The sequence below is a fragment of the Macrobrachium nipponense genome, chromosome 27, assembly GCF_015104395.2.
Source record: "Macrobrachium nipponense isolate FS-2020 chromosome 27, ASM1510439v2, whole genome shotgun sequence".
NCBI lineage: Eukaryota > Metazoa > Arthropoda > Malacostraca > Decapoda > Palaemonidae > Macrobrachium > Macrobrachium nipponense.
The window spans coordinates 13,135,289-13,148,366 of record NC_087216.1 but is presented as its reverse complement, the minus strand read 5'-3'; the positions used below and the strand labels follow the sequence as shown (position 1 = coordinate 13,148,366).

The following is a 13,078-nucleotide window of genomic DNA, read 5'->3' as shown; positions in this document are numbered from 1 at the left end:
TATCATATTTTCTCCAGTGGAACTGTCAGGGATTAAGAGCTAAGTGTGAAGAATTAAGGCTGCTTATATCAGAGGTGTCTCCTGTTTGTGTAGCTCTGCAGGAGACCATGATTGGTAATAATACATGCCCCAGCCCACGAGAGTATGCATCCTATCCCTCCACCTATAATTTAAATAATGGAAGCCATGGTGGTGTCGTTTTATATGTTCAAAATGACACCCCACAAAATCCTATAAATATCCAATCAGCATTGCAAGTGATAGGTGTGCAGATCCATTTGCAAAGAAAATATACAGTATGCTCTCTCTATCTACCACCTAACGAAGTCTTCCCAATCAGTGAATTTAAATCTCTTATTCAACAGTTACCACGTCCTTTTGTTATTTTGGTAGATATGATTATCTGAAACCCTCTTTGGGGTGACATCGTCACCAATCAAAGAGGAAGATGCTTAGGTTCCATCATAGAAGATGAAAATGTTGGGATTCTCAACTCTGGGGAGTCTACACATTTTCATGTTCAAACAGGCAAGTTATCAGCAATTGATTTATCTATATGTAGTGATGACTGTCTTATTGACTTTATTTGGAGAGTTATAAATGATACATTTACCAGCGACCATTTCCCAATAGTGGTGAGTGTAGCATCAAGCCCTCCATCTTCAAGGCTACCTAAATGGAACATTGGTAAAGCTGATTGGGCAGCATTCCAGGAGCACAGCTCGATAGATGACTCTGCTGAATGGACTATCACCCTGTGTAGATGATGCTCTGACTTTGAATACAATAATGTTCTCAGCTGGTCTTCAATCTATACCTAGGACTTTGGGCATATTTATCCGCTGACCAGTTCCTTGGTGGACTTGTAAATGCCAGGAAACTCACAGAACTATGAGATCTGCTTTCACCAGATACCGCAGACGAAAATGTGAGTATTACCGTGTAGAATTTCGCAAAGCAAAAGCTCATTTTCGCATGGAAATAAAAAAAGCATGAAAGAATCTTGGACGATCTTCATATCTTCACTAAATTCAAAAACTCCTCTGACTCTAGTTTGGAAGAGAGAAAAATAACAGGCAAGTTCACTCCTTATCAACCTCCAGTTATCAAGATCAATGGTTGCGAGGTAGCAGACCCCCAGTTAGTGGCAAATGAGTTTGCTAATCATTTTGCTAATGTTGCGAAGAAAAATGATGATAGACCCTATTCAGCTCAAAGACGGGTAATGGAACAGGTCGAAATTGATTTTAATACCTTAAAACATGAGCAATACAATGCTCCTTTTACTATTAGAGAATTTGAATCAGCCTTGAATAAATGTAATGAATCAGCTCCTGGACTGGATGATATAACATATTCAATGATTAAGCATACTCCTGAAAATACCAAACTTTTCATATTTAGCCTTATTGGCAGAATTTACCAAGAACATATCTTCCCCAAGCTTTGGGAGAAGTTAAAATTACTGCCATTTGTGAAACCTGGAAAAGATCCATTCAAGACAGAAAATTATCGCCCAATTACATTGACATCTTGTTTGTGTAAGATCATGGAAAAAATGGTGAACACATGCTCAGTGTGGTTTTCGGAGTATGCACTCCACAACTGATGTATTGGTACGAATGGAATCTTCAATATGTGAAGCTTTTGCTGACAAGCAGCATCACATCACTGTGTTCTTTGATCTAGAGAAGGCTTATGATACAACATGGAGATATGGTATTTTGAGGGTCCTTTATGAATGTAACCTGAGAGGCAATTTGCCCCTTTTTATTAAGGCTTTTTTTAAAAAATAGGATATTTCAGGTTCAGGTTTGAGTAACAATGTCGGATGTGTTCAATCAAGAAGAAGGAGTACCACAAGGAAGTGTTTTAAGTATAACCTTGTTCGCTTTGGTAATCTATGGGGTTTCTAAAATAATTTCCCCAGATATAACATATACCCTTTTTGTTGATGACTTGTCAATTTCCTTTGCAGCATCAAGGATGGCAGTAGCTGAATGCCGCCTTCAGCTCTGCATTGATAATATAGTTAAGTGGGCTGAGGTTAATGGTTTTAGATTTTCTGCTAGTAAAACAGTATGCACTTTTGTCGTATAAGGGGAATCCACCCTGATCCAGATCTATTCATTCATAGGCAGAGAATTCCATGTGTTGGTGAAACAAGGTTTCTTGGTTTGATTTTTGATAGCAAGCTGACCTGGATTCCACATCTGAAATATATTAAGGCAAAATGCTTGAAAGCAATGAATTTGCTGTAAGTCCTGTCTCACACTTCGGGGGGTGCAGAACGAACTCAGATGATGAGATTATATAAAGCCTTGGTCTTTTCAAAATTAAGTCATGAGTGTGAGGTGTACACTTCTGCGAAGCCAAATAGCCTTAAAATGCTCAACTCAATTCATCATGGAGGAATACGGTTGTGTACAGGAGCATTTAAATCATCTCCCACCGAGAGCATGCTAGTAGATGCTGATGAGGTGCCACTGGATCTTCATTACAAGCGTCTGCTGGTTCGGAGCTGGTATAGATTCCAGAGGTTACCTAAGTCTTTAACCAGCATTTGTATGAGAAAGGAAAGGCATTGGCAGAGTTATGAAAATCATCCCAAGCAACCTCATCCATTCGCTTTAAGAGTCAATACCATTGTCCGTGAATTAAACATGCCAAGGATCGAGATTTTACCAGCAAAATATTCAGTTAGTCCCCCCTGGAACTTCCCAGGGGTAAAATTCTACAGATATTTTGATTTTACCAAGACAGAATTGTCCAGTGAGGCCATGCAGTCAATATTTTAAAACACTTTGCAACATGTTAACTCCACTGCAGTTTTCACGGATGGCTCAAAGTCAGATGCTGGCGTCGGCTTTGGAGTAGCCTTCCCTGATGTAGAGAGGAGCGGCAGGTTATCATCTGTTGCATCGATTTTTACAGCAGAATTATATGGAATTTTAAAGGCTTTAAGGGAAGTTTTAATTCGGAATGAAAATAATTTTATTATATATTGTGATTCAAGAAGTGTTCTTCAGTCGCTGGAATCTTTTAACCCTTTAAACCCTCTGATTTTAGATATATTGGAATGGCTGCTTTTACTAAAAAGAAGAGGGAAAGAAATAAAGTTCTGTTGGGTGCTTTCCCATGTTGGGGTGGCTGGGAATGAGAAAGCTGACCAACTTGCAAAGTCTGCGGTCAGCTCCCCAGAACCCACAAGATGCCTACTACTATATCGGGACTTGTATCCTCTAGTAGGTCAGAGAATTAAAAAATGTTGGCAGTCCCAGTGGGAGGATATTTTAACTAATCAAAAAATGCGTAGTATCACGTCATCAGTGTCTCCTTGGTCATATCCGTATATGCCAAAGAGACGAAACGATGTTGTGCAGATTGAGGATTGGACATACAAGACTCACCCATGGGTTCTTGATGTCTCGTGAAAATCCTCCGTTTTGCAAGAACTGTACTGTGCCCTTGACTGTGAGACATTTGCTGGTTGAATGTCCCAGACTTGGGAATTTGAGACATAGGTTCCTGTCTTGGGGATGTGATAGAGGAGGTAATTTTATCCTATCTACAATTCTAGGAAAGGATTGTAATATAGAGCAGTTATATATCTTTATGAGGGGGCTGGCCTCCTCAACAAAATCTAGATTATATAATAGAATATCTATGTAAGAGTTTATATATTTGAACAAATTTATTCATATAAATATATTTTTAGATTTTTTATATTAAATTAATTTTAGATTTAATTCTACTTTTTATCTAAATTTATTTCGGTGTCAATAACCAAGATGTTGTGACACCAGTTTTTAACAGACATAATCAATCAATCAATCTCCCGTATACCGGGGGGATTTGGGAGTGAGCGCCGAAGCGGAAAAATTTTTTTTTTTTTAAATCACAGCACGCTTAGTTTTCAAGATTAAGAGTTCATTTTTGGCTCCTTTTTTTTTTTTGTCATTGCCTGAAGCTTACTATGCAACACTCAGAAATGAAAAAAAAATATTATTATATATAAATATTGGAATATATATATGACAGCGCGAAAAAAAATTCATATATGTATACAAATTGCACTGTGAGCAAAACCATTAGAGCTAACAAGTTCATTTTTTTTCGTTGTATTGTACTCTAAATTGCAATCATTTTGGTATGTAACACAGTGTAAAATGATTAAAGCAACGCAGAGAAAATATTATCACAAAATGATACATGAATTCGTAACGCGCGGACGTAAAAAAAATGTTTTTTTCAATAATTCACCATAAATCGAAATATTGTGCTAGAGACTTCCAATTTGTTTCAAAATGAAGACAAATGATTGAATATTACTAGACTGTAAGAGTTTTAGATCACAATTGCATTTTTCTACCATTTCAGTTGAGTTTATAGATGACCGAATGTCGATTTTTTTTATTTATCATGATTTATATGCAAATATTTCAAAAATGATAAAAGCTACAACAATGAATTTTTTTTTTGTATTCTACATGAACTTGCACATATTTTCATATATAAAACTCTATGTAACGGCTAATATGAAATGGAGTAAATATTACAACAATGTGGCGTGCGCCCTCCGTTGTCCCTTTGGTAGGCACACTCCAATGTATGACCCCACTGTGGTACTTGCGGTCACACTCCCCGTACCTGCAAAGAGCTATATTGCAGGTGCAACAGAAGAACCAGGTGTCTATCCTTCTGCCATTCATATGGCACACCTGGCACTGTTTCTGCCTGCGCCCTTGTAGGAGCTCCGGTGTGTGATCCCCTGGCTGCAGCTGACACGCAGGGTCCACTATCCGATGAGAAGTCTGAATCTGAGCGCGGGCGGAATCATCAAGGGCGGCGGCAGCAGCGGCAGGAGCAGGACGACCGAAGTTGGCTCTCCTAACATCTGCTCTTTCCTCTATGGGCAGATCTGGAACTCTGGGCAGGGGGGCAGTGAGGGAAGGCCACTCATCGGGATTAAAGTTGGTGAGGGCATTCCCGGCTACCTCGAGAAACTGGATGTGGGACAACCTCCGGAGGTCTGGATTATGGTGCGTACCCACAGTAGAGGATGTAGGCATTCTGGAGGGCCAACTGAAGAATGTATTTGAGGAGCTTCTGTGTCCACCTCCTGGTTCTCCTGGCAAAGGGATAATACTGGATGAGTTGATCAAAGAGATCAACTCCTCCCATGTGCCTATTGTAGTGCCCAATGACGGCAGGCCGCTCGACATGAAACTCCTCATACATAACTCGGCCCTGCCGACGTGTCTTCTGCTGGACGACCTCTTCTTGGATGGGTTCATGACTCGTCGTAATCATGGGGACGACTCGGACCCCCTTCCACCTCCCTCACTTAGGCCCTCGCTTTCTGTGTCATCATTGGTGACAAAACTAGACGATAACTCCTCCTCCTCCTCTTCAGATTCCCCCTCATAAGCACTAAAACCACTAAACTCCAACTCATTTTCAGCCTGTGACCCTTGTACAGACATTGGGGGCAAATATTCATCATCACTAACATCGGGAGTGATGTCCTTGTCACCAGATGACCAACCGCCATCAAAATGAGGACTTGCGACATGCTCCCGATCAAGCTCTAACAAGTAATCATCAATGTCCTTTGGTTCGAGGCCTCCCAAATCCCTATGAGTGTCCCTCAGGACACCCTGATGCTTCCTAGGTGTTATAAAAGACACACGAGAGACACATTGTGGCTTGAACACTTTCAGCCACTCGAGGCCGCACAGAACGGTGTTGAGGAGCGAGGTCATCTTGGGTGCTTGGTCCCTCGCCAGCATCCAAGTCCAAAATACGTCTCACACGATCCCTCCGAGATTTAAAATGCCTTTTGCACTCCATACGACGTTCAGACATCTCTACGTACGTCTTGTACCACCACAAATACTCAAACTCTCGCAAAAGTTCGGCAAAACACAATTGCAGCAAAACATCGCTCTCGGATGACGCGTCGCTGATGCTTGCTGGTGCGAGAAGAAGGCATTTCGCTCATGCGCACCTGATTAACGCTTGTAAACAAAACAGCAGCTTGATCCGTGAGCTCCCAGCATCCCTTGAGGCGCATGATTCAAGTATTCGCCTGGTAGGCATATAACTATTTTTCCGTGAATTTAAAAAAAACTATTTTGCTTCGACGTACAATATGTCGGTTCGGCACCCGACAGACAATTTTCGTCGACGTTTAATACGTCCAATCTGCGTTTAAGGGTTAGTAATCCTTTTAACATCAATATCTAAGAAGGATCTTGTATAAGTTCATTCTGCACCTGCACTGAAAATGAACAATGTTGTGATGTGCCATTGACAGTCTTTAATTTTAGTTAACATCATTTTAGTTAACATTATTACGTCAATTTGACAAAACCACAATCACTTTTCTACTCGCCAAAAGGTTTAATTCTGTTTTAAAATAAGAGATTGACATTGGAGCAATGCAGAGTTAAAGAAGTTGGACTATTAGGTAAGGAGAGACAAAAGGAAGAGATTAAAAGTAGAAAGCTATGTAGCTGGAACTGAAGGAACTATGCAAAATACTTTTAAGCAAAATACTTTTAAGGATTATCTAAAGTTGTTCTATTCAAGACAAGGCCCGAGAGAGTTTGGTTAACATGAAAAGATGTTTGGAATACCTTCAGCCCTTGCTTCTGAATCATTTTATCAGCTTAATAGTTGATCTCAAGAGATGTCGATGTGCAAAGCAGGTGGAAAGAGATTTTACTGTCGAGATATGTCGTATGCCCTTGTTTCCTGCTGAGAGTGCCCTTGTTTATGTCCTAGTTAACTTTAGGCTATTTTCCTGATACAATCCAGTCTTAATGAAGGAAACCACATTCTCCAACCAAACTGGGATATTCAAGTCTTGTGGATACTAGAAATGCAATTAGTTCTCTCCATGACCTTATGGTTGTGCAATGAGTTATCAAGAAACTGTTGGTAATCTTATTCATGTTGGTATATTCTGGGTCTTCACATTTCTCTCATTGCAGGGTCATTGGCAAGGAAGTATATCTTCCCAAGAGGAATGGAATCTTTCTGCTGGATTATCTGTTGGCAGAGTTGACTTAGGCATAGGTGCCTAAGACATCGGGCTCCTTGGGACATCAAGCACTTGTGGTATATAGGGCAGATATGGTTCATGTCCACCTATCTTCCCCCATCTCCCATAGGGAAAAAATATCAGCAGGACAGTAATGAGCAATCTCAATTAGTACTCGTTTAACCATAAACCATTGAATAGCTGTATTTTTGTAAAATACAACAAAATTTTGGGTGTAATACCTTGGAAAATCCTGGCGTTTCAGAACATGTCTGAGGTGACATTTACCCCTGAAAGTTGTTAATTTGCAGATCTTATCACTGTAGAAACATGTAGTTGAGAGATACTGGTACAAGGTAAAGATGCGCCTTCTTATCGGTGCCCTATAGCAAGAGAAGTGTAAAGATTCAGAATATCAGACAGAAAAGGACAAGTAATCATATACATGGAAGAGACTACTACCTGGCCTCTTAAGAGGTCAAGAGTACTACTCACATTTATGATATCCAAAATTACCTTAATAATCCAGTCTGGTTGGGGAATTGTGGTTTCCTGCACTGAAATTGAGAATTTGATCAGGAAAATAAGATCTACCTCAAGTACCAACCAAGATTTTGACTAATTATCTTTTATGGTTTTACTTCTGTACTAAATCATCTTGTATGATTTTACTTAGTTTTTTTTTGTGTTCAAATGCGCAAAAAGAAATTAGTTTATATATTTTTAAAGCTCTCAAATAAAGCCGTGATATATTTTCAGGTTGAAGCAACCGACAACTGGAAGTGGGTGGTAGAGCATGTTATATATCCTGCTGTGAGAAAGTCTCTGCTACCACCACAACACTTTGCTCAAGATACTACATTTTTGCAGATTGCAAATCTCACAGATTTATATAGGGTCTTTGAAAGATGTTAGCCTACTTAATTCAGCAAATTTCGCTGTCCTATAATTGATAGTTATCATATACATATAGTCTAATCACTTCTCTAGTTTTAGAGTATGCACTTGTTCATTGACAAGGCTGAATATATTTTCACTAATGTTAAAATGCACAGGTTTGGTCATTTAGGTAACTAAAGGAAGAAGTTTTTTTGTACCAAAGGTAAAACTGTGATAAACTTTCATTAAGCCATATTAAAATCAGAGATCAGAAAAGTGTGATAAAGTGAATGAAACTTTTACACTATGGTAAACTTTAATTTATAACATGTCCAGCAGTTTACATTATTTACACTACAACAAACTATATGCACCTTCACATCATAATGACAAAAATGATGTGGGATTCTACATACCTCAAGAGGGAAGGCAAATATGTACATAATAAACATTTACTGAATTAACATTCACAGCTCTTCTACGTAAAAATGGCACACTGATACCAAACTTTATTGTAAATAAAGACTATCATCTGTACAACTTTTTAATAAACACATTTCTAGCTACCAGGATTTTACTTTATAATGTATTTATACAAAATAAATGCAAATTTTATAAAAGAAAATGGCAATAAAGCTCAAAACCTTATTGACTAGAATTCTAATTCACTAGAGTTCTAAATGTTGTTGAAGGTAAATCCTCTTTTAAGTCGTAAATCAAAATAACCTTTCTATAAAAAAAAATACAGCACAAGTGCTTGGTCACATACTCTAGAAAAACTGACCTAAAGATATATTATAAAAAGCAATATTTCCAAAATATTTACAATAATTATCCAAGCCAATTTTTAGGTAATTAAATAAAATATACTAAGTTGAGAAGACTTAAAGCAATTTTGATACTAAACCCACATCAATAAGGATTGGCTTCCAAAATATTGTGCAACAATACCAAGCTTGAATATTGATATACAATTTTGCACAAGATGTGCAGATACAAACCTTTGCAAGATTAATCAATAACTATTGTAGCATCAAATTGCAATTGTTAATCTATGAATTAGCAACCTTTTCAGGAATGGCATTCCTCATACCAATACCCATCAATGATGTTCATACCTTAGTATGTTACAATTTACAATAATAATTCATACTAAGACTTTGACCTTCCATCTATAATGGAAAAGATTTCTCACATAAATGTTCAGTACTTTTTTCATTTTAACACCACTTGCCCATAAAGGCCTTTATTTACACCTTTATTTTTTGACATGTACAATATTTACAAATAAAGAATTTCATATACAACCACGCAATACATCTCGGGTCACCAATTTCAATTAATGCTTCCCAAATTTCCTGTTCTGCTTAAGTAAAAACTATTACAACCGCTAACTTGGTGTAAGGTGTTAATTGCTTGATAGAAAATTGTTTAGATGCATCAAACTTTATAAATTGTCTTACACTTTAGTAGGAGTAGATAAAATTTTATATTAAGAATAAAGAAAATGTCCACTACAAGAGAAAAAACACACATTCTCCCACTCCCCGCAGTATATTAGAATAAATATTTATTTCTCTTACAGCACTAGAAAATTTCATTACCAAGAATATGAATGGTAAATAGATAACGGCCTTTCTTAGTTGCCAAGTCCTTATCCATCACTTAAGTTTCCATCCTATCATTACCTAACTATATACATTCTCTTTACTTTGATTTCAGTAGACTTTATTGATATGGTCTGCTCTTAAACTATAGAACAGAACCTGTCTTCTTGTCAAGCTAAAAACTAGATTAAAATTTTCAATCAGTTCTTGTAATAAAGATACAAAAATTACTAAAACCACTGTTAATGTTACTTAACTTTTAGGTATGGCTGTAAAGATGGACTAAACACAAAACAGGCAGATCTTTTCTTTCAAAACTACTACAGGAGAAGAATGCAACTTAGAACACCCTATCTACAAAGATACAGGGAGAAATACAATCCTTATGACTTTTTGTTGTTGTTTACAAAGCTACCAACCACACCCCATGTTAATTTTTTTAATTCACTAATTTACTAAATACAAAAAATCTAAAAATTTAAAGCAAATATTGTTCAAAATGAGCACTCTGATAAGTATGGAAAGTGCCAAGGTGACAAAAAACTGTCATCATTAAGATACATGAAAACACTAAAACATAAGTGTAAGCTTCAAAATATTACGGTAAACCAGTTACTTTATATAAAGTGTTTTCAGTTCGTAAGATTTGTAATTACTGACATTTATAAGACTTAATATAAATGGCAACTTGAATACAATAATGTCTTGCACAAATGTAATCACTGTCAAAATGTAGAACATAAAAAGAACAGTTAAAATTCTATATGGGTAAGAAATTTGTACTGACTTTCCATAAAAAGAACCCAAATGTAAGGCCTGAAACATTCAAGTTGTTTAATGCAATAAACACTTCAAGAGGTAGGCTTACAGATGAACAGCATCACATATTTTCCTATTAAAAACTTTCAAGTTACTAATGATTTAACAGGTATAAACTACATTATTAACTACATGAATTCTTGTGATGAAATTTCATGTATGAAATTAATTCTTTGCAAGCTGGCATCTAACTTAATAAAAAATTCATGCTTTTTGGTAAACTTAATCTACATATTTTCCAGCATGAAATGATTAATTTTACTCTATTCTACCCAAAATATTACTTTTATTTGGATTACAAAACAACTAAAATTGTACAAATTTGATCAATTTCACTGAAATATAATCCAGGCACATTATTTACTATGGGGTTCACATAGGTAGCGATATCAATAATAATAAAAATAATAATGCCACTTACCTTTCTCAATTAGTATATAATTATAAAGCAGTGAATGCTCTCTCCTTCATAGATATGAGATGAGATGAAACTATACTAAAAATATGAAATATTCTTTCTGTACACTCAACATTAACAAAATAATCTTGGATTATGAAACTGTGACTCAACCTTATATATTTACTAATCTTTCCTAAGTAATCACTCATCAGATGACAAATAAGTCTGCTGAAAGATATCTAACTCATTAGCTAAATAGTGGGCTTTATTTCTCAACTTTCTTTTGCCATAGCCCCGTAGTATCCTCCAACTGCTGCACTTCACGTTCCAAGGATCGTACATCTCTCTGCATCTCGCTGGTACTTTCATCAACCAATCGACAAAGACGGGCAAATGTACCGCTGAGCTCCCTATAAAAAGTAGTAACATGTAAGGGGTAAATAAATGAATTGCTTGTAGTGTGACTACTACATATTATTACCAGTAATGACAAATTTTTAATCAATTTGTTTACATAGCTAACAAACCCTTGGTCTTAACAATAGGATAATCTTCTTGTGCCAGCTGAAACTGGTTAAAAAAACAATCTAAGACTCAAAACAAGGAATCTGTGGCATCTGGTAACTAATGCGTATATGAGTGGAAGCTGGTCACCAACCAGGCGCAGAACCTTATGCTCTAGAGACAGATTTTTCACAATCCCACCTTATTTTCATTACACTTCAACTCAATCTCTCCTTTAACGGAAGCACAGGCTCATTTAAAATTTCAAGAATGCTTTGTGCGAAATTTAGTTCAAATTCATATGAATTACTCATTTTATCAACAGTTGGGTTCTTTGGGTCTACTTCCTCTCAGGAATGATGAAAATTGTTTGCAAAGTAATCTACAAGCTCGTCCAAAAATACCAAATTTGTAAACTAATTTGTATTTTTCATAACTAACAAACCTGAGGTCTTAACATTAGGATTTACTAGCGCCAAGCTGCTGGAAACCGGTAGAATTAAAATTACACTTTACATCCAGGGACTAATGGCATCTATACCAGGTCTTCTATAGTTATATATCCCTGTGAGATTTGCTTTCTCTTTGATAATCTTAGAGAGATTGTTAATAGTTATCGTCAAAAAATTAATTTATAATCACCAATTACACACAAAGCACAGAAGGCATCACACTTGTGGTATTTCAGAAGTGCTCTGTGCATTAACAATGGATTTCATGAAAAATTATACATCAACAGATTGATGAAATGATTTTTGTTGTTCATTGTAATTGCTTAAAATATCTGATTCTAAAATTTTTTGTGTGAGTGCATATACGTAACCTCTATTTCCCAAACATTACATCAGGCACAAATCATTATAAAATTCCCCTCAGCCTATGCAATGTTTTCACCAACATTTAAGTAGTCAACAAATATCAAATATCTTCTTGAATGATTTAGTTTCATTTTATCTCTTGTCCATCTAAGTTATCTTTATGCGACAGGTAAAATAAAATATAGCAGTACTTGGTTTAAATACATGAATGACAATTATTTGGGTCCATACAACTATTACTTTCAACCTTATATTAATGTACAATTGCTTCTCTTGAAAATTGTTACTAATTGCTACTACATTGTTACTAATTGCTACTACATTGTTACTAATGTCTTACAATGCTGAAAAGCCAAATGTGACTATAATTAACATCTTAAATTCTTAACAGAAAGTGTAATAAAGACAATATAATATAAGGTCAAATTGGAACATTTAAAGTATGCCCTTTAACATAACAGAGGGAAATGGCACTCAGTACCTATACTTACTGCTGAACTTGATGAGAACAGTTGTGAGATGTTAGATCTACTATTAGCCTTAATTTTCGGGTGCATGGTCAACATACTGCTTCTTGAATACACGCTCTTTTGCTTTGTTTGTCCAAGTGAGTCTCTCATATGCATATAGACAACCATATACTCCACCTGTGAACACTATGAACCGCCACCCAACAGTTTTGAAAAGCTGTGAATGGAAAAAACACAAAAAAATTAGTGAGTTCTCAGAGTAAATGCTAAAAGCCTTTTACATCTATGTGGGGTTAATGCATGGTACAGAATGATGCTATGCAAAAAATTTTCACACAAAGCACAATAAAAAAAGCAGAAATTTTCAATTTCTGTTTCAGGGCTGAATGGCCTTAGTTGCCCCAGTGCTTGGGATGTATGCCAAAAGGCTATTGCTTATGAGATTTATTCATGTTTCTTACATCACAAATTTATACTAAACATTAATTCATATGCAGCCTTGCACTATATAAGAAAACTCAGTCTTAAGAAAT

General features: G+C 36.3%; 2 protein-coding genes across 2 annotated transcripts in view; one reads left to right on the top strand and one right to left on the bottom strand.

Moving 5' to 3' along the window:
- The window catches only part of LOC135200505 (DNA mismatch repair protein Mlh1-like), a 76,341-nt gene extending 67,870 nt beyond the window's left edge, over nucleotides 1-8,471 (top strand). The window contains exon 13 of the mRNA XM_064229155.1: nucleotides 7,808-8,471. Coding sequence (XP_064085225.1) covers nucleotides 7,808-7,963 — 156 coding nt within the window. The 3' untranslated portion in view covers nucleotides 7,964-8,471. The remainder of the gene's footprint in view (nucleotides 1-7,807) is intronic.
- A 1,893-nt stretch (nucleotides 8,472-10,364) lies between these two features.
- The window catches only part of LOC135200834 (transmembrane GTPase Marf-like), a 79,801-nt gene continuing 77,087 nt past the window's right edge, over nucleotides 10,365-13,078 (bottom strand). The window contains 4 exon segments of the mRNA XM_064229523.1: nucleotides 10,365-11,041; nucleotides 11,043-11,163; nucleotides 12,567-12,630; nucleotides 12,633-12,762. Coding sequence (XP_064085593.1) covers nucleotides 10,955-11,041; nucleotides 11,043-11,163; nucleotides 12,567-12,630; nucleotides 12,633-12,762 — 402 coding nt within the window. The 3' untranslated portion in view covers nucleotides 10,365-10,954.